General features: G+C 39.5%; 1 protein-coding gene across 1 annotated transcript in view; it reads left to right on the top strand.

The window, feature by feature from the left end:
- Positions 1-26018, top strand: part of TMEM132C (transmembrane protein 132C) — a 206311-nt gene that overhangs the window by 162583 nt on the left and 17710 nt on the right. Inside the window, exon 5 of the mRNA XM_085321023.1 lies at positions 15299-15442. Within this exon, the coding sequence (XP_085177149.1) occupies positions 15299-15442 (144 nt within the window). The remainder of the gene's footprint in view (positions 1-15298; positions 15443-26018) is intronic.

The raw sequence follows: 26018 nt of genomic DNA, 5'->3' as shown, positions 1-26018 counted from the left end.
TTCAAGCACACAAACCCTTTTTTGAGCCTCTTTCAGTGTTTTAAGTTGCTGTGAGATGCTCAGATAAAGATAATAATGGTCACTGTGCTTGCTTCAGGTTATACTAACAAATAAAATACTGCTTTAAGTAAATGGATTTGATCCCTTTGTCCTTCCTATCAGTGACTCACGCAATAGTCATAACAGCGTACTTCAAGGGTGCTTCTCCAGCTGGAACTGTGAACCCCTCGCCAGGGTGATCTTGCAAAGCAGCCCAGAAATTAAAGGAMGTTTTTGCTTGAGTAAGCAGTAAAGAATTAAATCTGTGATTATACCTATGCTTACTGTATTTGCTTTGTCACTTTTTACATATGTGCCATTTTTAATTCCTATATATAGTAGACTCCCCAGTCTGTTAGACATGTGCCTAGTCAATAATTTAWTTTTCCTATGTGTCACTCTCATCTTTTTACCTGTACTAGGTCTCTGATGTCTGTACAGTATCTGCTCTCGTTAATGCAGTAATCTTGTTTCTGCCCTCTGTGTGCTTTGCTTTTGTGGACCTGCTATGAAGTCAGTGAAATCAATAAACTATTTGAAAAGGAAAAAGAATCAAGGAGCAAGGGTAGGAAATAATAATAAGAATTATCTTTTTCTGTATTTTTATTAGTACTTTTTCATAGCACTTCCCTAACAAACTCTATTGTGTGTCTCTGTTATAGTTTGTGCGTATCAAAAATTAAGGCTTCACAGCCAAAATGAGGAAGGAGCAAGTAGAACTTTTCTCTTGCTGATTTCAAAATAGACTATATTAAATCAAAATGATTTTAGCAGAAGCTGTCTGATTCGCTTCCACTGTGTTTTAAATAGAGTTCTAAAATCTACAAACTTGAGCCAAGTGTTCGTGCACACTCCACGGCCAAAAAATTGAAGMGCTTAAGAAACTTACTGAAGATGAATACTTCCTATCAGAGGGAGAAAGTAACTCATTAATAATCCATGACATGTTAATCTACACAAATAAAACAAGTTCACAACCCTCCACAGTGGCCATAAAAATCATCTGTGTATCACACAATACYCCAGTTACTTAAAAAAAGAAATTGTCCTTGGGACTTAATCTTTAAAGTCCATAAAGCATTTGCAGTCGCTTCACCCCAGCTGTAGAGTGCATCCGGCCCCGCAGTGCCACCATGACCGTGCCGTTCCCCTGAAACAAGCAGGTTGGGTGAGACTTCACCTSCTGTATCCAAACTGAACAGTTTGGTCATCGTCAGCATGGCTTGTRTTAGTGCTACGTAAAACATGGCTTGTTTCACTGGGATCTGGGGGATCCAACTGAAATCCCAGGAGCTGGTTACAGGAGGTGGCACATTTTCACTTATTATAAAAGAATTTCTACTTCCACTCTTGGCAGATGAAGTCCTATAGCATCCGTGTAGGTGGGAAGCTGAAGCACAAACAGGTTGGAAACTTGCCCTCATTATTTCAAAGGGAAGAAAGGAGGAGTGATCCGGGTGGCCAAACATAGGTGTCTAATGCATTTTAAATGCCCTAAAGTCTGAACCATCCATCCAGGACTGGCAGGTATCACACAGGACCTGCAGGAGACTTGTGCCCTTCTGGAAGAGCATCTGGAGGCYAGGCGTGATATCTAAGAGCATCTAAATGGCACTCTATTCTTAGGCATTTAAATCTTTCTCCAGAACTGCAGATTGGGAATTGGAGCTGTTGTAAAGCACCTGCCTGAAAAGGCCATCTTCATTGTCTGAAAATATATGGGTTTCTTCAATGTACAGTTCTATTATATCAAAATATGCTTGCTGGACAGCATTTCCTGCTGCTAATTAGCAATACAGCGCTCTCAACTGAAACAAGGAGAAAGTGCACATAGGTATTCATAAATATCAGGCCTCCAGCTGAAGGCTGCTTTAAGGTATTCTTGATTCCCATCATTCACAAACCACATTAAGATTTCTGTCTCTGCTGTCCAGCAAGACTTTATGCTGCTGCTGTGTCCTGCATCTCTACCAGCTCCATCCATGTCAGTGCTGGTGCTGGTTTCRTATCAACTACATTGAACAAATTGAGTGATAAACTCAACAAAAATATTGTAATCCAGATCATCACTAATTGATGGGAAAACTTTGATATCTTTTGTATCTAATTAGCATAACAGCCAATTACATCAGTCAGTTTTGTCTGAGGAATAAAAGCCCAGTCCTCGAGGCTGGTGTCAGCACGGCTTTGTAGAAGTGCAGGGTTGGACTGAAGGACAGCACATTAGGGCAGCTTCTTTAGGGCTTACTTCATACCGCTGGACAGAAYGAAACTTGGCTTTACGGAAGCCACCAGTAAAATCTCTGTTGGTTTAACAGGGGCCAGAATTTGAACCATGATATTTGCAAAATATTTGCAGTATGAAATACATGAGGTAGAAATATGTTATATATAAAACAAAAAGTACTGCTTCTGTCTGCCTATAATTAAGTATGTGGCTGCTGTTAACACTGAATGCCTCGTAATCTATTTTGCTTTATAGCTGTGTATGTATATGTGTGGATATAGATTACTCACATATATACATACGTACAGTACATAATTGTCTGTGCATCCATGCATGTGTAGCTAATATGCTTGTATATTTTCAATCTGYAACTATCTATTGATTACAGCTATTATAGCAATATTATTATAGATATATAGCCAATTATGTAACAGTGCCACAGATTTAATTGGTGTGAACATGGGAAGAGTTTCAAATCGCTAATGAAAATTGCCTTTTTACTATGAGCTATTTTCCCATGGTGGTCACACAGAATGGAGACTTTACCAGAGCTGTGCTGGTTCTGGTTCATGGCAGAGCAAGCTCAATTTTAAATGGAGATCCTTTTCCAAATAACCTCTTCTGACTCCTGAAAAAGGAGAACAAATGGCAAACACATCTTGAGCCTAGAAAATGCCCTTAAATTGACAAATTTCACTTATTAGTCTTTTTGCAACAGGAAGAGAATTGTAAGCCATKAAATGATTTCAGCAAGAAGACATTATATAGCCCCATCCCTGGCTGCTTAAGCATCCATGAACCATTCCATTATAAGATCACCAGGTGGCTATTGCCCTTCTCTCCTATTCAGGCTGTACCACTGTTCTGTTCCCATCTGTGAAATACTTAATAGGACCATTCAGCAATGGTGAAAAACATGAGAGGTGTTCATCATAGCTGAAGGCTTTCCCAGACAATTATTCCTTAGATGTTTGAGTAAATGAAAAGCTATTTTTAGATTTAAAAGGACAGAACATGTTKCAGGTTCTGAGGCCATTTTATTGGCACAGCTTTTGGAATCAGTAACAAATATTTATTATTCCCTGGGAATGTTGTCAATAGCTACAGTCACCAAAGTAATGTTTTTTGTAGTTTGTCTCTGCTCTCTTTTTCTAGCGTGTGGCTACACTTGTAAGAATGTCTGTCAGAAAAATATTTTGAGAATGTATTATAGATGTATGCACATATCTATTGTATATGGAATATAGATAATTTATGCACTATGTAAATGTAAACTTGAGTTTCAAGAGAACTTTAGTTGCCTCATATTTATCAGATCTAAATATATTTATATCCTTAAATATACTTATTCCCATAAGTAACAATGCTATGAAGCAACAAGAGCTAAGATTCTCACATTTATAGGTCTCAAAACAGGGAGTCTTATAATCTGTCAGTTCATGGTTTTCATGTGCTTGCGTTTTTCTGTACTCAAAATTACCAATAACGATTCTGAGTTAGAGGATCTCAGGTAATCACATTTCAGTGCAAAACTAGAAATTTTTCTCTCTAGAAAATGTGGTTTCCTATGTAAGAGCTCTCATTTACTAAGTCCATTTAGCAAAATATTAAAAGTGAGGAATTAAATTTGACAAAGAAGAGGAGCAGGTAGTTGCCTGTGTTACACATTTGTGTCTTTTAAAAATTAGATTTTTTGGTTCATTTATGTCTAAGTATAGAACAACAAAATGTGAGGTTCTGCTTCCCATCTTCTTTAGTCATTCTTATGTCCTTTTTCTACATTTTAAGTAGTTCCAGAGTTTTTTTGTTTGAAGTCATTTTCAGTTGCAGACTCTTCCTCCACATGGCAGTAAATATAATCTTTTTTTGAAAGCACCCAGTGGTCGCTGGATTCTGACATAGCCGTTCTAGTCAGCAGGAAACAGACAGCTTTAGCACAATACTTGTCTTTTCAGGAAGCTCTGCGTAATTGAATTTAGTGTCACAGCTTCTGCAAAGCAGAGTGGCCTCCAGCCAGAGGCTCGGTCACTGCTGATACACATTGATTATGATAGACACTTAAAAAAGACAAACTATGCACACTTACAGCTTTTAAGACAGTAAAGGAAGACACAATCAAGCATGCAAATGTACTGTGGATTCTATTTCATGTCCCTATTGATTTGCATTTCCTGTCACCTAAGGGGTTAGATTATCTAATGAGATCATCTTGTCAGATTAATTTAGGGTGGAAGGGAAAGTCTGAAGCTATTTCCTGTGGACCTGATTCATAAAAAAAAAAAATGTTTAACGTAAGTGCAGTATAATGTCGTGTTTGCTGAGCATGTTACTTTCAGCCTGATTCAAGGACTGGAGTAGTTCTTRTGGCAGAGGTGCAAGGAAGGTGTTTTGGAGACAGTGCGCTTGCTTGTCCGGAGTCTGGGGGAGTCTGCACGACATCTCTTTCCTTGCAGAAGGGATGACGGTTGTTGCAGCTGGAGGGAACGCCTCTCTCCAGAATATTTGATAATTAGGCAATTCKCTCCCCCTCAATTTGGGCCTCTGGATCTTCTAAACTCCTCCAAGGTTGCAAGTTCTCCAGGGGATCAGTAATCTAAYTGAATCCATAATGTCTATGGGGAAAAGACCGTACATTTTTCAGTTGCACTTAGCTTTGTGCTAGATTAAGAGATTTTTAAGATAAAACAAAAGCTTTATAAATAAAAAAAAATTAAAAGGATCATAAGGGATYAAGTCAAGACCAATCAAGCCCAAGTGGTATTTGAGGAGTCCATAGTTCATTAACAACAGTAATATGATCTTTYTTTGTTTTGATATAACCTGGGACTACCTATTTCCCCAAATAATGTTGGAAAATAAAATGCGAAGAAAACTAGAACACCTAAACATCTATTGAGCGTTTTTTCAACAAGAAAACCAAAAGCAAGCTGCGTGAGACTCTGCTGGAATGCTTTTTCTCATTCCTAGATCTGTTCAGCAGACAATAAGAATCAATTATTTACTAAGCTGGGCTGAGAATCAGTTGATCTGGTTGCTGGAATTTGCTCCTTGGTATAGAAACTGTCTCTTCTGGTAGTCAACACTCAACATATTGAAGCCCAGCTATCATGTGGAGCCCAGAATAGGGTTACTCTTATACAAACARTAAATGCTAGTAGCATCAGCAGAGCTTTACTGGAAATATTAATGGAAGTCCTTGGAYTCTTGTCCCACAAGGGAGAGAAAATAAGATCCTTTGATTGATCTCAGTGCCTATGATAAAATATTATTGCTTTGAAATCAAGTTCTGAATTGGCATTGTGAACTGTATATGATTGTTTTAGTGAGTATGACAAATATAAAAATGTAAATATTTGATCCTAAAACAAAAGAAAACAGAATTTGATCATCAACTGATCACCAGCAGAAGAAGTGGCATATAGTGCCTTGTTCAGAGGCATTACACCTTTCTACATCTAGTGGCTAGCAAAATTTCTTCACTCATGAAGCAGAAAGTTTCTTGCTGTCTTTGTTGGAGAGTTTGTTCTTGTTCTGAAACAAGCTGTGTTTGCTCCATGTTTCTCTGCTAGGCAGAATATTGTTTGTAGACTTTGCACCTGGGAACAGGTTATGCAGATAAGATTTTTCTTTTTTATTCAAAATTCCAGGAAATAAAAAAGTGGGATCCTGTTGTCATAGTAAGCTTGATAGAGTCAGGACTCTGATGTGACCCTAAGTCAATGTGGCCTTCACACAGATACACAGATCTTAGTAATGGCTTTATAACCTCTTTCCATCTGTGTAATTATGTCACTAACTGTAAATTGAACACTGCAATTAAACACATGGGTAATTTTGTTAAATTGCTCCATTTTCTTCTTACTTTTTAAAGGAGATACTTACTTTTGAGTGATGATATAATTGCATTTAGCAATGCAATCTTCATCTGCTACATCAAAGTAATCATAGGCTATGTCCCCTTCTGCAAGTTCAGATGCTAACTGGGTAGATTCACTCTAAAGAAAGCGTGGACTAGTTATCCAAGGGTATCTTTCTTCATCCATATCTTTTAATGTACTCTACTTTCCCCTTTACTGCCTGCAGAGTCTAATTTATCAGGACTCAGAAATTCCACCGGTAGGGTTTTTGAAAACTGTACAATCAAGCAAGAAAGTGRAAGATCTGTTACTATTGTGGAGGGCCAGTAATTAAGATTTATCTCAATACGGAGACTGTAAACAGACAGGATCATTGATTAAGGAAGCATTGCAGCTGCAGAACACTGAGTTCCCGTCTTGAAAAGACACTCAGATCTTTGTCAGAAATTACATGATTCACAAAATCTACAGGAAAGATTGTGCTGAACATGAGACTTCCCCATCCCAGCTGAGTGCCGTAACCACAGGCGCCTCTTTGCTTTCCTTCCTTCTGGCCCCAGGAATCTGCCAGTGGTTTCCTGTAGTGGGCCATCCTCGAGAGGAAGGGGTGAATGCGCCCAGCCTCGCCTGCACAGTGATGGCCTTTACCTACGTGTTAAAGCCACTTTTCTGGGAGATGAGAAATATAGGTCTGAGTCCCTTCCCTGTGTCCCTRTTTCCACTCTTCCTCCTTTTACGTTCTCTTCAAGACCCCTAGAGACCCACAGGCATCACATTCATCAAGCTCGTCAAACAAATACTGTGAATGCAGGGGACAGAGCAATGCGAACGTCCTCCTTTGGGTCTGTGGCTGGGGTTTTATCTGTGTTTATCTTCTGGTTTCTTTGTTCTTCAGGGCAGGTATTGTCCTTAATTTTTGTGCCATGTACAGTGCTGGCCACTTAACAAAGATTTAATAAAGAGAAGATACCTTACAGGGCTGTCATGTGTCGAAAAGAATTAGCATCCAGAAGAAACTTTGAGACCTTTTGTTCTGCTATCCTGATCAGAAACAGACTGCAGGAATGGCATCTCTTATTGAATAAATCTGTTTCTTTTGTGGATTTTGAAAGGCCTGATTTTTCCACCAGTATTAAGTTGCTCATGACTTTCCGTTTTCCTTGGCACTGTGTGTCTAAGAATCATGAAGTAAGCTGGACTCCATCTGGGTCTACGTTTGAATACTGGGGGAAGGTATTAARTAAGCAGATTGCCTTTTTGGTTTTAATGATGAACAGCATTACCCCATTTCTTTTGCAATGTGATGTTACTAATGAAGTAAAGGCCTCATTTTTATAAGCTGACAGATGAAGCAGAGCAGGATTTACATGTGGTGGGCATGTAGCTCTGGAATCAAATGAAAGGAAAGAGGCAATGTAAATCCCACTAACAAAAGCTGTCCTGCCCCCTGTCTGCAATGGGGTGGCTTTGCCTAAGGGTCATGATGCAAACACTTTGGTCCTTGRAAACCTTCCTGTTATTCTGAAGTGTGTGCTGAGAATTTAAAAACTGAACATCAGCTTCTTTCCCTTCTCATACGTAATATCTGTGAATGTGGAGTGTCAGAAAACCCAGTTGGCTGAAAACTGAATGTATAATTTATTTTTAATCGCAGGATTATGTGGATAAACAGAATCTGCTGCCTAACAATGATGGTTTGTTAATCAGCAGTAATCTTAGTAGTATTAATAACCCAAATCTGCAGCCATCATGTCAGCCAGCCTCACAAATCAGCATAACAATTGTCTGCAGTGCAGCAGGATGCTGCACGTTGCTTTAACTTGGGTGCCCTGGAAACTCGTGCTGCATAACTTAGCACTCAGCGGTAGAATATTTATGGCATTTGCAACTGGCATATGTGGAGTTTGCATTGTATCTCCCACATCTCCATCTTCATCTCTTGTAGCTGTGTTGCCAAGGTGTCACTGTTCATCAAGGGTGACGAGTTGAACAGTGGTTGGAAGCGCAGTCCAGCTCCTGGAGCTCTCCTACGTTGCTGTTGTCCCCACCAATTCAAGTGCTGTCACTGCCATGCAAGGGCTCGCTGCTCCTGTCTTTTTTCCATAAGGCAAAAACATTTCTGGTTTTAAGATAGACAGTGTCWGGCTGTCTCTTTCCCACAAACTCTTTCAAGAAACTTTCCTTGTAAATTGAAACCTAAGCGGCTTTTCTGTGTCACTCCTTCAGATCGACAACACAGGTTTGTTTCTCATGAGGTAGTGCGTTTGTGTGGGGAAGAAATCTTGATGCTAAGTTATGATTAACATCATTTGGTGTGATTCCACTTGCAGAATTTGCAGCCTGTAAACAGGACCATTTTCATGACCTAAGGCTCCCATGGATTTCTCTTGATAACACCATCTAATCGGATTTAGAGTTTAATTAAACAGCTGTCACTTTACTTCCTCATTCTGCCACAATTTAATGTTGTATTAGTTCCTAAATTAGTCATGGTTGAATGCTTGCCGTCTTAAAATTGAGAGGTTGGATGAACATAACTTCAGCTAAATTTTAGCAACTAAGGCTCATATTCTGTATTCTTGCTCTTTGCACAGAACTCCCACTCACATCAGAGGAAGTTCCCTGGCTGAAGCAGTGATAAATAGTGATACTCTTGCAGAGTTAACCATAATGTTACCTAGTTTCAAGGAAYACATAGCTGACCAAAATGTGAGCCYATGCATCTTCTCAGCTCTGGCTAGAACACACCAGCTTTATGGATGTTATTTTCCATCTCTAAGAAAGAACTGATCTTTTTGAATACCAGCTCTGCTGAATTTTCTGTGCCATAGCACAATGAGTGTGGAAAAAGTGTTTATACCAACATTATTCATGGTGGACTTCATCCAAATTAACTCTGAAGTAACTAAGACCAGAATATGGCCAAAAGTTTATGATACTCTCACTCATGATGTCAGGTTTAGTTTACAGTCCAAATTTCACCTGCTTCTTAGCAGCAAAGCTTGTGACTTTCTGTCGTAGTGGTGATACTTGCAACTGGCCTCAGTGAACTCAGCTCCCAATGTGATGCAAGGTTAGTGTCAAAGCCTGACTCTGGTCTCATCATTTTTCTTTGTAATGCCATTTGATTCTTTTCCTTTTATATAAATGTAATATGAAGATTTGTAACTGCTGTAACTTGGTATTTGCACATACAGAGGAATTCGAAATGACTAGACATAATTTAACCATTTTTTTGTAGGTGGGACCCTTGATCARATGTTTTTTTCAAATCAAGAATGCCAATGAGTGACTGTGAATATTGCCTTTGTCTTGAGTCACAGCTGATCAAGTGCTTAGCTGTAAAGAGGCAGGGAAGACGCTGAGACCTCCTACTTCCTTTGTGTATCAGGGGAAGACGGATAAGTGACGGAAGCTGCTCCCACCACGGAGGGTTCATACCATGCTTGCTGCATAAGGTGCCAGCACAGAAGGTTTTCTGTATCTGTATTAGAGATTACCTTGTTGTGACCTCTGGGCTTCACGTTTGAGATCACTGAAACATGCTGGAGGTTGATGCAGAGGAGAGACAGTCTGTGCCCTTGATGACGAATCTGACAGTTCAGGTCCTTAGTAAAAGGGTGGGATTTCCATCAAGCAAAAGAAGTGCTGACTTGAGCTGGGCAAGGGTACAAGAAGTTATCTGAGCTGGGAAAGGACAGGTGTTTTGTTTGTGGGTCATGAAATGCTCTGTTGGGTGAAGACATTTGCTGTTTTCTGTTGAGGAAACTAGYTTGAAGTTAACATTTCAGTCACTTTTTAAAATCATTCCTTATGCACACAATTAAATGATTTATGTCTGACTGTCTCCTTCAGTGAGAGACTTAAGTCTAGCCAAGCCATTGGAGTCTTCCTATAGCCAATATAGGAACAAGATAGAAGATGCTCCTTAATAGTACTGTCTTAATTAAATATGTACAAATAGTAATGGTTTCCTCCATATGCTATATTCATTAAAGTGATGCCTTGGTAATAGGAAAGAATGATCCTAGGCAGGAGCTGGCGGACAGTTCTTCGTGCAGGACAACTCTTTGTGTCTGCTGAGTCAGAGTCGGACCTTGTGTCTCTGTCGTCGTACTGCAAAGACAGTGTGGACCTCTCAAAGAAGTTCACAGCTCACATCTCCCTTCCAAATCAGTGCAAATTAGCCAGGTAGCTCCCCATTTTGATTTTGGAAATGACAAGCCTTGTTTTTTAAAAGTTTATAATGCATTTAGAAACTTCTTTCCAGCTTGGATATTGATGCCTACTTATAACTCATCATCTTCCTGTTCTCTCAATTTACTTGAAACAGCTTTCCCCATTTTGAAATTTATTGGGAACAAGTCCAAACGTTGCTATCAGATGCTTTCAATCTTTTGCCACGTAAAATAAATTTGATTTTAAAACTTTAGTTGCTGCCTGCACAGAAAGTAGATTAGTTCTTGGGGGATTTTAAAAATTAAGGAAAGTGGAAATGGCCAAGTTACTGTGATTTTGAAAAGTGCCTACATTTTAAATGAGTTCTTAGTTTCTCGGAAGGTTTTTGGTAATCTTGTTTGTATTCTCCCAAATTAGCTTGCAAGCAGGATAGTATATTGCATTTAAAAATAGAACATAAAAATCACCACCTATAGCAGCTGTTGTATTTCCTGCAGTTGCCTGATGTGAAAACAATTGTTTTCTCTGTAGTGGTTGATGTACTCTTAAAGATTCAACTGCAATTTCAGTTTATCAATGGATAATCCAGGGAGACAGAAGCAGTGGCCGAACGTACGGGAAACGCCGGTCCTGGGTGTTGAATGAGAGCCCTCTTGTCTTTGGGGCTCGTTCAGAGCGCTCAGTATTGCGGGGCAGACTCACATAAGAGTTCTGCTTAAGCTCCTTTCATTTTTATGAAGTTCCAGTCCAGCTTTTGAGGCGTCTTGGACCATGGATCCTTTCCTATATTATTTGCAGGTTTCTGCCTGACAGGTTGTGTATGGGTGCAGACAGTGGGCCGGTTCGCTGTTGTGTTGAGGCCTTTGATTCTATCGCAGCAATGTAAAGGAAACGTAGAGGAGACAGAAGTTGTGCCATAAGGCCATTCAGTATACAGGGACATAGGGTCTGTTTTAGTCCTGACCAGAGACAAAAGAAGCAAGACTGAATTCCTTGGTCTTGCCTGTTCCAGCAGCACAGCTGAACAGCACAGCGCATTTACAGACCAAATAAGGGAAGTGGCAGATTTGAAAATTGCCTTTGCTGTGGTGTGTAATAAATTAATAACTTACACTTTAGTGTTTCTTAACCTGTGTAATAGCAATGAGTTGTAACTGAGTTCAGTGGAGGTGAAATATGAAGGTTTCCATCTCTGCTCGAAGCTGTAGCAATGTAGCTACCAATTGCTTCTTAATGCTGAGGACTGCTAATGATTGTAATGGTACCAGCTATGGATTCGTTAGGTGGTGTGTCCAATATATTTCCATTTCCTCTGTGCACATCATGAATGTGAAGTTCCTGAAGTTGGTATTGTAAAACTATATGTAAAACTTCGGTAGTCTTTATCATGACAAACTATACCTTTTACAGTTTTGTTGTGCAGATGCAGACCTGAAGTAATTAATCAAAATAAATCCATTCAAATGCACAGTGCTTCCTTTAATGAAACCATTAGCAAAGGGCAGAAGATTGAGGTTTCTAATTGCTGATAATGTGCCACTAGTCAAATTTGCTTCTCTCCAGAGAGGTTTTGGGGAATTTCAATAAGTTTTTTAACCTTTGCAGTGGTAGCTTTATATCAAACCCACCTAGAATTCAGATTCCCCAGAAATGACCTATTAGAAAGAGAGAAACAGAAGTGACAGCTTATTACTTAACGAGTGGTACATCAGTTGTGTACTGTAATAGCACATAAAGCAGGGTTATCAGTTGCAGTTGCTTGTCCAGCTTTTTCGCTTTAAAGGTGTAGATCATTTTCTTTTGTCAAGTGAAGAGGGATCATGTTGTGCTATCGTCCATTTGGAAAATTACAGGACCATAAAATATAGAGGTGGAAGAAACTACAGGAGGTCCTCTGCTCCCTTTCATCTGCTACCTGACTCAAAGAACCTATATTATTTATGAAAGATGTATGTAAAATACTTTTAAAATCTCTTACAATAAACTGTGCATTTTGTTTTATCTCAGACAACCTATTCCAGCACTTCTCTATCATTATTTCTATAATAAAGATTATCTTAATGTCAAACTTAAATCTTTCTTGTTGCAGTTTAGGCCTGTTCCTCCAGGCCCCATCCATGAATATGGAAAACAATTTATTCTTCCTCCTTTTCAGAAGATTTTTATGTATCTGGAGAAAGTGAACATCTTTCCAGTTAATCTTTCCTAGGCTAAACTATTGCAATTCTTTCAGTCATTCCTCACAGATCGTATTTTCGAGACTTCAGATTTTTCTTTGCTCTTTCTTTGCTCTTTTCTATTTCTCTTCAGTTGATCCACATCTTTCTTGAAGTATAATGCTCAAAATTGGACATAGTCCTTTAGCTGAGGCCTTGCTAGTGCTGAGTAGAGTAGAAGGAGTACCTCACATTATCTTACAGGTGATACTGTGTTTATACATCTTAGTTCAGGAGGATCCTCTGTTTTGATCTGTTTTTAAACCACAGCAGCAGAAAATTGCTAACTTATGCTCAACTTGTGATCCTCTGTAACCCACAAATGCTTTTCTGAGAACAGTTTCTCTTGTTAGATCTTCTCCATCCTGTATTTATAGAATGAGTTCTTGCTGCAGTAGTGTAGCACCTTGCGTTTAACCTTAATAGCATCCAGTTTTTTCAAACCATGTCTCCAATACTCGATTCTTATCCTGTCCTCTGGTGTGCTTACAGTTCCAGGGTGTAGGATTAGAGCTTAGCAGCAGCCCTCCTTGGCGATGCAGCAAACATGAGCTCATCATCGTCTTCATCACCCAGCATAACACCAGATCAGAAGAATTTGGTCTTTTCCTGGTGGTTCACAGGACCGGGCAATCTTAGGAGATCAGGATTTCTCCTGCACGTCAGACTGCCTTGTGGCCTTGTCTAATGGGCTTCCCACTTACCTACCCTCCTGTTTGTGTCATTATTTGACTTTTTGTTGGGGCCACTGGTTACTCAGCATTGCAGAGCCGAACTGGAGGAAGATTTATTAACTTGCAAGCAGTTTGTTGCAAGGTACACCCAGATGATGAATTTGCTGTGCTGCTCCTGACATTTAAGTTTCACCTCGTTGCATAATCACGTCTCTTTGTTTTCTTGGAAATGGGGTGAGTTTTATTTGTTTTGTGTGTATATGATTTTCTTATGTGTCTGAAACATCAAAAATTACCAATAAATGCACACATGGAAAAATCTCCAAGCCAAGCAGTATGTTTTGTATCTGAAACATGTTTCTGTTTATGGGATTTCTCTTCCTCTGAACCTGTCTCTTTAAATTAGATTTCTCTATCAGTAATTCATTTCAGTAGCTAAAGACAAACTGGATCAGAGTGGAATCATTTCAAAGGAGAGCTGAGATAGCCTGAAAAGATGCCCTGTCATTTCCAAAAACTCTTTCTGCTCCTTCACCCTGGAGTCCTTAGTTCACACAGTTTAACACTTTGAGTCACAGAAAATAAGTAATGGTGTTAAGGGATTGAGGCAAAAGATTAATTTCCGAGGACACACAGTGCTTCCAGTAGCCAAAATAGGCAGTGAAAAATGTGCTGAACCTGCCTATTGGTGAGCCTATCTGAGTTGTTCAATGCTTCTTTCTTTGGAAATCTACAGGCAGAAGAGTGGTTGTGTTTATTATTGAATTATTAGTTACAGTCTGCCCCTTTATGTCTGTTTCTGGCCTTTAGAGGAAAATAATACAAGGAAATAAACACAATATAAACAAGGAAATAAATTCTGGAACAAAATTTTCAAGTTTGATTCACAAAAGTTAAGTGCCAAGTGCCATGTATTTCCCTACAATACTCTGCTGTTGAAAACGGCCAGCACCTGGCAGAACATGTATGGAGTGGGGAGTCTCCACTTTTGAACAATAAGAAGTTCCTAAGAATGGCCTTAGACATTTATAAATTTCCTTCTGATTTACTGTGTTACGTAGCAAGGTTTACATAACTGCTGTAGGAATTACATAGGCTTCTTACTTTCCCAGAACAGTCAACATCCCTTTTCTTAAGAGTTTGTTAAAGTTTGTTGGGGTTTCTTATGAGAGCTGTAGGAGAACCTGAGAAATAACAAGTTGCAAGATGAAAAGAAAATCTGACCCAGATATCAAACTCACTAAACTTGAATCAAAAACAATGTGTATTGAATCAGTGCCCCGTTTTGCTGCTGCTGACATCAATAGCTGCAGTCCTCTCAACTTTGGTGCTGAGGATTTTGCTAAATATTTTATTCACTTTATAGAGCTGAAAGTTGAAAAGTTGAAGAAAACTTTGAAGTTGTTCCTGCACGGGAATCTTGGGAATACAGCGATGATGAAACAATTCTAGTTGTTAGAAGAGCTAGCTTAGCTGATGGTGCATTGAAAGGCTTTTATATGCCGTGACCCAAGTTCAAACTCCAGATTTCCTTGTTATTTCTCTACAGTTAATAGTATCACTAACTCCTTCTGGATTCCTTACATTTCTTCATTGGCCATATCAAAGGAAATTAAATCATATTGAAACAGTTCCAGATACAAAAGTTCACAGAGAGGCCCTGTCTTTGCAATGGGCTTCAATTCAAAGGGTAATATTTTTTTCTTCCGGACTTTTGCATCCTATCTCAAACATTGCCATTCACATCCAGTTTAGTAAAAATTCTGAACTCATATTTCAGAAGGTAAATGTTCAGAAAAGTAGCACATACTTAAAAAGTAGAGGTGACCTGTGATGTGTTCCTGCGTGAACTGAACTAAGCTGCCCTCATTTTGCTCTCTGTTTAACAGTGTACAACACAGCTGATGGTGGCTATTTAGCAAATGTACAGATGGGAGGTTGCTACGTTTTACCAAGTTGAGCCTAACTGCAGATGAGGTTAGATGATGAGCTGCTGAGAAATAAAGTGTTTCTCCTGAGTATAGATGCAGTCGAAGAGCTGAAGTTTGTGTTTTGGAAATCTCTTTGGCAATACCTTAACAGTGCTGTGCTTTGGTCTGTTTGCAGGACACGGAAATTCTGAACACAGCAATTCTCACAGGAAAAACTGTTGCCGTGCCCATCAAAGTAGTCTCCATTGAGGAGAACAGTGCTGTGACAGACATCTCGGAATCTGTTGAGTGCAAGTCCTCTGATGAAGATGTCATCAAGGTAAGTTCATGCCATGTGTTGGCTTCTGAAATGTCGCATCTTGTTGTACCCAACAGGATAATAGTCCAGGATTGACCAATAAATTTTGTCCTGCAAATTGGTTGTTCTTTGGTTTCAGTAGTGTAAGGAGGAGATGTTTAAAGACAGACTGAAGTGCATCAGTACAATCACCACACTCAGTTTCAGCAGAATTTTATTATTTAATTTTTATTTGTATCCTTGCTTTAAAATATCTTAATAATGTCACATCGTCCTCTGTATGCAGTTATTCATTCCAAAACCAGTTCTGCTGCAGCTAGTTAGTACTGCCTCTCCAGATGTTTCTCATCACCTTTCCAGCTGTGATTATCACCTCTGCAGCTGAATCAGTGGGACAGACTGTACGAGCCTTCCCCAGCAACTGCAGTGCAAAGTCACCCTGCTCCACTTCACATTCTGCTGAGGGCTGTTTCAAATTAACAAGTTGATTCTGCACAGAAGGGACTGAAAAGCACTCCTACGACCTGATCCACTGATGTAACACTAGCAGCTTAATGTTATGCAGTAACAAACACCAGTAGAGTGGTACTGTCTTAAGGCAACACAGCTATTTCTGCTGTGAATATGTAGACCCAGCCCTGAAGGTAATTCCTAGTTGTGCAGTGAGTCAGTGCAAAGACAGTGCTCCATGGGAAGCCCACTTTAGCTTTCCAGATAGGGCTTTCATAGTGTGTGGTCTTTGAGCAAAGGTGATTTTAGCCTCAGTCTCTCAGCTCTTTGGAACAAGGTTTTTATTATATTATGTGACTGTACAGTGCATGGCACAGTGAGCTTTGTGATTATAATCTTTAGGTGTTTCAATAGGCTTTCAGCACTCTTGGGTATACAATGTACAAATAGCGCTGCCACCACATTGTGTTTTGCAGTGAGTTCAGTTTGTAGTTTCATTGAAAGCAATARAATTTGTGTAAACTTGAATCATCCAGCAGCTTGCTGCACTGTTGTACAATTCATACAGAAGTATTTATTATACCAGCCACCAAGTAGGTGGGAAGAATAGTTGTTCTTTGAACTAATGAAGCCATTACAGAGGTGCCAAGATGGTTTTCTCCTTCTAGTGAACTCACCAAACCCGAACAAATCTCTCTAGTCTTCTGGTGTTTGAGGAGCTCCCATCTGTCAGATGCTTCACAGAGATTTTTCCAAAGAATTCTTGTTAACTTTTTTTTCCTATAARGTACCCGCCTAACTAAAAAATAATAGTTCAGATTTGACTTGGGATTCATCCTAATTGTAGCTTTATTGGAAACCACATTGGAAGTGTTTCTGAGGAAATAAAAATGTAAGATGGCATTTACAGGTTAAAAAAACTAAATGCAGGAAGGACTGTTGTGATCACCAAGACAAGCTGCCTTCTTTAAACAGCTTACAGAATTTTACCASATAATTCCAGTTCCACAAGGATTTGTTCTTCCCAGCTGTGAAAATGACCACTGAACTTCCAGATCTTCCGTTCAGAGAAGGAGAACGAAATAAATCTGATGGGTGTTCGTTCTACCTCACTGCATGACGCATAGAAGATGACAGCACAATGAGTTCCCCCCAAAAATTCCTCCACAAAAACATCTTCTGGGTTTCCTAGTTTTGAAGCATATTGATCAAGAACGAATCTCACAAGAACAAGAGTGTTCTTCTCTCAGTGACTGCAGTTCATCTTGAACTCTTGTAGCTCTCAGCTATCTGTTTGGAAGGAAAGTTTCCTTAAAGCGCTGTATCCTTTGATTAGCACTTGGGACCCTGCTGTACTCTTCTCTGATTTTCTGCAGAAATAATTTATCTCCACTAAAAGGGTTTTTCTTAAAATGGAGTCTCTTTGCACTAGCTGAACATTTTTAAGTGGCTTCCCTATGTAGCCACTCTGAAGTTGAAGTGAAGCAAATAACTGGAGGCTAACACAAAATGGTTTTTGGAATCGACTAGAAAAAAWTTTCAGGTGTAATTTCTTTCTTTTCAGAAATGTTTTGAAATTACTCAGATGAATAGATAGACTATCTTCTGTACATTTAGAAATATATKCRGAATCCCAAGARGAATGCATCTGTGGCACATGAGAGCTAACTGCTATAAATCATGCCATTAGTTAAAAAATAGAGTTCAATGAAATGCTTTGAGCAAAAATGTTTTATCATCTTGTCATAAAGGAAAAAGGGCTTTTTTCACCTAGAATGTTCCAGTTCCCAGGAAATTTCTTAACACAGAGAAATGAAGTTAGCAAATTGAAATGTTCATTTTAATTTTGATTTTAAAAAGCACTCAAAGTTTCAAATCTAAGCACAAAGGCATTTCATGCTTAATTCATTTTGAAAATCCGCTTCAAGATTTCTGTTAAATTCATTGGATATATCATCATTGGATGTATCATCTTCCGCTCTAACATATTTTAGAGGCTTTGTTGGGAATAACATTTGTGTTTAAAACTTCCCAGTTATAAATAATAGCTGCTGGGAGAAGATCGTGGTGTCTTCAAGAAGGAATGTGTTCAAGTGTTTCAGTTCGTGCTCCCAAACATAGTCATAGCAGCATCAGCACATATTTACTGGTATGAAAGCCGATTAATGAATTTAAACCACAAACTAAGAAAAATAAGGAGATATTGATGAGAGCTGTTTAATACTTAAACATTTCGCCTTCTAGAGGTTCGCACAGATATTTCTGTTCAATTTCAGTTATGTGAAATTTCTGATAACTTTAGATTCAAGCAAACAAACAGAATTATGCTGGGAGTTGGAGCTGTTTGGTACCAATTAGGACTTAGTCTGTAATATTTAGTCATCAAATAAATAAGTGTCCATTTGTATGGTTCACGTAAAGMGCCCAGAGGTAATGTGTCTGCCCTTCTCTTTGAATGGCCACCAGATAAAAGCCTATTTGTATTAATTTTTGCGGTACCTTCAGTTTGACTGCAATTACATAGTTCCGGGAAGCAGAGCCCAGTGAACGTCTAAACATAGATATATCCGCAAGTAACAGTTAATAGTTTCTCCAGGGGTAAAAAGCATGGTCTCTAGGCGGCTCCGTGTGTAGTCTGTGTCCTGGCATAATCTGCTCACTACAGTTACTTCTACTTTTTTAAAAACTCTGTTTCTACTCCTAACAGCATTCTACTCCTTTACTTCAGAATTTGAAGTAAAGAACTTTAAAAGGCTTTGAATACTGTAGACCTTCACACAATGATCCAACCTTTTAAAAGTGGACAAAAAAAGTTATTATAGCAGTAAAAATCAAGTAACAGCCAAATCTGACTGTGCTAAGCTGGAATTTACCTATAGGATCCATATATCTGAAGCCGTTAATAGTAATTGTAGTTCCTTACCTAGACACCTTCCCATTTTCTGGAAATTCAAGTGGATTGTAGCTGCTTCAGAGCAGTTTGCTCAAGAGCAAACATGACTCCAGGTTCCCAGGTCATTGGGCTCCTAAAACAGCTGCAGTTTGATGCTGTAGAGAGGAGCAGAGTTTCAGGAGACTGGGAGTACCTAGGGACATTTCCAGATTGCAAACTCTTGGTGATGCTTACTAAGTTCTGGATGGTTTTTCCATGGAAATAATCTGAGATCAAAAATCTGTCTATGTGTATTTCAGAAGCTACTGAAGGCATYTTGGGCTTGCATTTTGTCATTCTTGGACTAGCTTTTATGCCACTGCTACATGAAGGGATGCTATATACATGGTATTTTATTTTCATATTTATTTATATCATTTATAATTAGTAAATTTAAAAAATTGGTAATAATCTCTATGTAGTTGTCCTGAACCGTATTCTGAAGACCTTATTTGCTAATTTCTATTTTTAAATGGCATTAATAACATGGAGATGTTTTCAGATCAAAAGATGGATTCAAACAATACTAATCTATACATGTAGCTGCTATGGTCATCACTAAGAAGAGAAACAGAGATATTACCTTAAAGATGACCCTCAATAGTTGTTAATGTAAGTGGCTCTTGTTTCCATTGGGAGCAGTGAGCAGAGGGAGACATAACCACAGGTAAAGGCCACTGGAAAAAATTCTAAGAATTTCTGTTTTGAGCTGAAAATCACAGCAGAGTGTCACAGCTGCCCCTSTGTTATCAGAGTAAGTTGAAACAAAATCCCAGATCAAAGGCACACTGAACTGCTGGGGGCTGAAAATCTGCCTAGGGATTTTTATGGTTAAACTCTAGCTTAATAGTGACAAGTAATGGAAACACTGCTGGTGTCAATGCTTTCAGAGCAATAGTGATGGGAATTATAGGCACCTGTCAAGGCTACAGTTCTTGTTTGAAAGCTTAATCCAGTAGTTATTTATACACATGAATAACTTTACTATGAAGGCTGCTAACTTTACTCACATGAAATAGTTATTTAGGGTTTATAAGTTTCAGAGATTTTGCCATTTGTGATGAAAACAGCTTATAAAATGAAATCCATTCTCATTAAATAGACACAAACTTAGGTTGAGAAGTCGACTGTTCGTTTGTGAATCTATTCAGATTAAAGGCCAGTCTTGATGCTACATAACACATGATGCAGGAAAGTCTCAGTTTGCCAGATTCCTCAGAGATCAATAGATAGTTGTGTACTAATTTTAATAGCTTATTTTCAAAATTTCATAGCTGGAGCTGTATCACAAGATCCTATTTAGTAATGAAAAACAGCTGTCAGCTGTTATTTAGAAGATACCTGGCTATTGTCTTAATATTCCTAATCTTAAAGAATTAGCTGTACTTTAACCTGTTCAGTTGTTTATTTAACTGCAAAGAATTTTCAGTACTCTACCTTGCTTTCAAGTATTTGAAAAACTTATATCTAGTTTAAAACTAGAGACAGAAACGTTGTTTTCCCTTTGATATGCAGAGGAACATCTAGTTAGCAGCATCCATAGGTATTTTTAGTAAAAGTTGAGTTATGCATCCTTCTGCCAGTAGGTTGAATGCAATTCCAGGCTGAGTGGCTGAGCTGCAGGCAGCTAATAAAGAATCGATCTCCTAAGCCTCAGTCCTGCACTCATTAAAGTCCTGCACTCATTAAAGCCATCAGCAAAGCTCCCCTGAAATTTTAATCGTATGGGAACAGTCCCTCAGGCTCCTTGAGGTCTCATCATAGTACCATGGTTATTCCAAAGCAAAAACTCCTTAAGAAAAGTAAGAGTATGAATTTACAGATGGCCTTTCATCATATTGTTTAGGCAACAACTAGGAAGTTATTTACTCTGACTTGAATCAGTGGCCATGCACTGAGGCAGCAAGATCACTTGCTCTCTGAAGTACAGAGCCTGGATGCCAGGACCTTCTGATTCAAACACAGGCTTCTGCCTCCAGAGCTCAGGGAAAACGTTCGGTCCCCTATTTGTGCTAGCCTTACCTAGAAAAGCATGGTTATACACCCATAAACAAGGCTGATACAGCTAGTTCCCACACACTGCACCTGTATTGATCTGTATGGGGATCAGCTGCTCCACACAACTGAAGGACTGACTGAGAATAACGTCGTGCTGCAGCACCAGCTTCTGCTGCCCGGTCTACTCCGGTCCCCGTGCCTACTGCATGGGCTCGGCTGCTCCCAGCTCCCTTTGAACTTCCCAGACCTACAGTCAAGAGAGGGTGAAGCCAGGACCCAGGGAATGATGAGATGGGGACACGATCTCAAGGGGAAGCAGAGTTTCAGAAGATTTCATCCTCTTSGAAACCCTGGCACATCACGGGCACAGACTTTCTGATTCCTGCTCTGTCTGGCAGGGTAAGCATCCAAACAGGCATTGCATTTCTGCATCTTAGCATACACATATATTCTTTGTATGATGCTTTATTACAAAGCCTTCAAGCCTCAGAGGATTTAGGGCATCGCATTATGTTTTTAGTGCAGGTTATAGGAGAAAATAAAAACAAAGGAGTGACTAGAAAGAACTGGTTGTTCCTACCAGCAATTTCGATCCAGGAAGAACACTAACTTCCAATAAAACGCTTGTGCAGTGAATGTAACACAATTGATTTATTGCTCATTTATTACTTAGGTCAAATAAAACTCTATTTGGAGTTTGTTAGCTGGGTGCAGCTGTTGTAGACTTGAACATGCTGAATAACGAGTAAGTAGATAAACTTCAGCTTAAAACAAGTCTCATTCCTAAGTCAGTCCTATAAAGCAAAGCAAGAAATGGAAGGCTACCCTGGATGGGGTTTCCAGGAATCTAATATGGGCTAATAATAAACCAGCTGTATTCTGTGCAGTCACTTTAATGTAACGCTTGCGAATCTCTCTTTCATGGTTTAACGGGAGTCCTGCAGGGCTCAGTGAAAGCGCAAAGGGCTCAATCTAAACAACAGCAGGTTCTGCCAGTCCTCCTCCGCATTAGCATGCAGGCAACTCCTCATGCAAGGTGGATCCATCTTTCAGGTACTTCATCTCAGAGCACAGACAAAATTGTACCATTTAAAAAAATAAAATARTTGTCTAGTTTTCTGACAGGAGCGTAGAAAAGTCGAGCTGTTGCTCGTGAGGGATCTGTGTGTTCCTTCACAGATGCGCAAGCCCCCTGCTCACCCCAGGAGCAGGAGCAGCGAGCTAGGTCAGAGCCAGCACAGCCCCACTGCCTGGGGGCCCGGAGCCTGGTGTCCACGCAGAACTGTGGGGACACCCGAGCGGGCTCAGGACAAGCAGGAGGTCCCTGTCCTGTGCTCCGCTGCACAGCCCCATCCTCCCCGGAGGGTCTACCCCAAACGACTTCCCTGCGGTCCGAGTGCAGTAGCTGATGAACTGTAAATACGCCTTCAACTCACGGCATCCTAATACAGCCTTGCAAGCCCTCAAAAGCAGAAACCGTGTCTCTTCTCAAGAGCAAACCCAGTGCCTTCTTTATCCGATAGTTCTCTTTTCTCTTGTAACTTTTTGTTCCTGTGATCTGTGTCAAAATGAGAAGCCTTAAAAACACAGCAGAACAGCGAGAACATGGAAATTCCGCTGCCTTATTGGTCTGAAGCCCTGTTACTTTTCTGGCTTTTCTTCTGGTAAATCTAATMTGATATGTTGTATTCTGAACAGAATTACAGATAGAAAGTCCATCCCCCATACTTTTCATAGTCCTGTGATTTACTAGGATCAACATACATCAGCAGAGCAGAAAAACTTCAGAAAAGCTTTAGAAATTTACTGCACAGTTGTCAGATGCAAATATGACATACAGGCCAGCMATGTGTGGAGCTTTCACAGAGGAAGTTCTATCATTAATGTATATATAACACTACTCCCTGGCAGTCAGCGTCTGTGGTTGAAACTCAAAATTGAAACTCAARATTGACATGGGCTGAGATACTTAAATTCAGCAATGTGATAGGTGTAAATACCTTGCCATTGCATAATACGCAAAAWTTTCAAGGGCAGTTTAAGAAACATTTAAGCCATATCCTTGCAGACTTCTTTCCCCGTCATCTCTTGCCTTTACTCAGCTCCCCAGCTGTGTTAGTAATGTCAGTGCGGAGAATCTGTACATTGCAAATTAAAAGTCAAAGCAGAGTAGCAATAGCAATGCCTGAAGTCCCACAGAAAATGCTTCAAAATCAGCTTCAAAGCTGCACAATCAGGACCAAGAAAGAAAATGGAAGAAATAGTATTAGTCTTGTGACAGYTGTAGGCTTGGTGGGAGGATTAGTAGCAGTTTCCTCCAAACTTTTTGAGAGCATTACAGAGTCRGAAAAAACAACGGTACCCTTTTTTTCCTTTTATCTCAATAGCTAAAATTCATACTTTGGGAATTTCTATATTGTAGATATATGTTAAGTTAGAAAACAGCAAGGAATGTGATGTTTACAAATGAGCAACTACTGTCCAAGGAGTGTAGTCTGAAGAGATTAAAAGTCACTGTACTCATCCTGTGATCCTGCTTTGCCACACAAGCTATTTGGACTCAAGGTCTACATGTAGTCTGGCATGTCCCTAGTGAGTAGAGCCGAACTCTCTGTTCTTCCCTATTTTCAGAAATTACTTGACTYGAGAGCGCAGAAAACCAGACAGATTTGGTTTTACGTGATAATGCTAGCTGCAGAGAGCTGCTGTGGCTCAGTGGAGCTGCAGTTCAGCTTCAAAAGCTGGTCAGTTGGGAGCAAATAGATGCCCTCCAGTGTCAGCTGGCATTTTGTGCCCCTTTTACTCTCTCAGTTCTGTCGCAGTGAATGAGAGTCAGTTAGTTAAATGTACTGCTTCTGCTCTGCAAAGCTGCCAGCAAAATCTTTGTGATGAGATTAAATAATGTGCCTTTTCCCTAAGAAATGCTCTCTAGCTTTGGGGGCTTTCTAGTTTTGCTAATCTGGCTGCTAATACTGAAAATGCAGACCCTTCTAAACAGAGCGATTCCAAATTGCTTCCTAAACTACAGCCCTGATTTTACAGAGCTCTCCTCTTCTTCAGCCCTCAGGGCTTGATCCCTGTGTTATTTAGTGCAGGTTGCTGGGAATTTTGCCTGAGGACTGATCGCAGGGATTGAAGCCGTATTTGGAACGTGGCAGCTGCTTACAAGCACAAAGCAACATTAAAGCACAAGCCTTTTTATCCATCAAAAACTGCAGAAAGTTAATTCTAAGAATGGCAGAATGTAAGAGGCTTAAATCAGTTATTAAAGTATAATACCTATCCTGTCCCTCATCACTCTTTCCAGAATGGGAGTAGTTATTCCATGCAACTGTTTCCAGAAACAAGTTCTTTTTTTTTCCACTGGGTCCTAGATAAAAACAAGTCTCAGCRTTATTCTTGCCTGTAACATGAAAAATCAAATCTTTCGTTTGTTAAGATGACGGTCATCAGTGTTAAGCCTTCATTATTGTATTTACCTGTATTGCTGTGCCTGTGCGGGAAGCTTTTGGCTCACTTTCCAAGTCACGGCTCAGAGCTCCAGCTGAAGTTGGTGGGAACGGTAGGAGGCTCCGGCAAGTCTAGTTACACTAGCAACGAGCGGCTCCTGTAATGGGTGCTTCCTTTTGAAGGCTGCCCTAGCAGTGTCATAAAGTCTGTAAATACCATTTCAGCGATCATGGAACAGCTCAAGTCTGAAGCTTTAGCTCGTACAAGACTTAAGCAGTTTAACATGAAAAAATAAATAGCATAGGCCTTGAGATAGCTTCCATTTTCCAGTAGTAGGTTATTGATTATTCAGGATTATGCAGCCAGGCATTCAAATCCTTCTTATGAAGCAGCTGCCGTCACCTAGCTTGCATGAAGCATAGGACTTCCTTTATGTGCAAAAGCATAGTCTTTAATTAGAATTAAGGCTAGAGACCTAGGGCTAGTTTCTCTCTAAACTTCTAGAATTTACTTTCTACTTTTCTCCTTTCTACAGCTGGTCTTTTGAAAGAATATCATGAAATTCTATAGCAAGGAAATTAATACTACRAAATTCTGAAGGAATGTCCAAAAATACTGTGGAAGGGTTATCACTGTCTAGTATATTCCATATGATAATATGTAATGTGGCGGTATATTCAATAGATATATCATTCCGGTGCTCAGTCTTTCTTAATGGARTAAGTGCCTTAGTTCACAAAGCTTAGTGCTCATGTGCTTCAATTGCCCTTGCGTTATGTAAGAGTGATGATATTGAGCTAAAATACTAGGAGAGTCATAAATTTGAAAAGTGCTGACTATCACTGTTCTTTACTAATTATCCTGTAATTTTTTTCCATTGAAATTGAGATTCCTTTAAAAGTTACTAGGGATAAGGTTTTTGTTCATAGAAGTGCTTTTATAAGTAGTTGAGCATTTATGTAACATTTGAAAGTTTTAGCAACACTTTTGTTTATATAACAGAAATGAGTAAATGGGTTTACACACCAAAATACAAGATTCTGAATCTTTCCAGTGAGATAGGAAAGTTCATCAGAAAACTGCTGCTCAAGTACTGAAAAAATTGTTATCTTAAATAAAGGATAAATTTGTTTAAGAACATTCAACAACACTTTCTGTCACATCAAAATTACAGTGTGAAGAGAATGTGAACCTAAGTCTTAGAGGAAAGACTAAAAGCCACAAATCACGGAACTGACCTTCCCAGGCCCTGAGAAGAGAGCTCATCAGGACTGAACCTGTTCAGAAATAGGCACTCCATCTGTGCTGCGTCTTGCTAAGAGACTTAGATTCTTCTAAATTGCAGCAGTGGTTTCTTCACTGTATGAGGCCATTGCACAAAATGTAAATATGTTCTTGCAGCAATAAAAACAGATTGGAGTAGAGACAGAAACAGAAGAAAAATCTCTGTGATGTATGGTCTCTTTAGAAGAATGCAAGCTTCTTTGTTTCTATGGTATTAAAACCATTAGTGAAAAGGAGAAGAGTCAATGTCAGGAATACTAGACATGAAGGACCCTAGGGGCTCTGTCATGCAAACCTACTGRTATGTCTTTCTCCTGGGATACAATATTCCTGCTGTTACAGTCCAGACATTTTTCTGTGGATTATTCTGAAGTGAAGCAGATTTTCTGACATCTTGGTGCTAGCTCCAAAYGGAGTTTGGAACATCAAAATGTTTTCCACAAACCAAGTGCTGAACCCAGAGTTAGAGCTGAATTATGTAAT

This window comes from Rhea americana, unplaced genomic scaffold (genome assembly GCF_003343005.1).
Source record: "Rhea americana isolate MKP2758 unplaced genomic scaffold, rheAme1 scaffold_68, whole genome shotgun sequence".
In the NCBI taxonomy this organism is placed as follows: domain Eukaryota; kingdom Metazoa; phylum Chordata; class Aves; order Rheiformes; family Rheidae; genus Rhea; species Rhea americana.
This window is presented reverse-complemented; position numbering and strand designations above follow the sequence as displayed.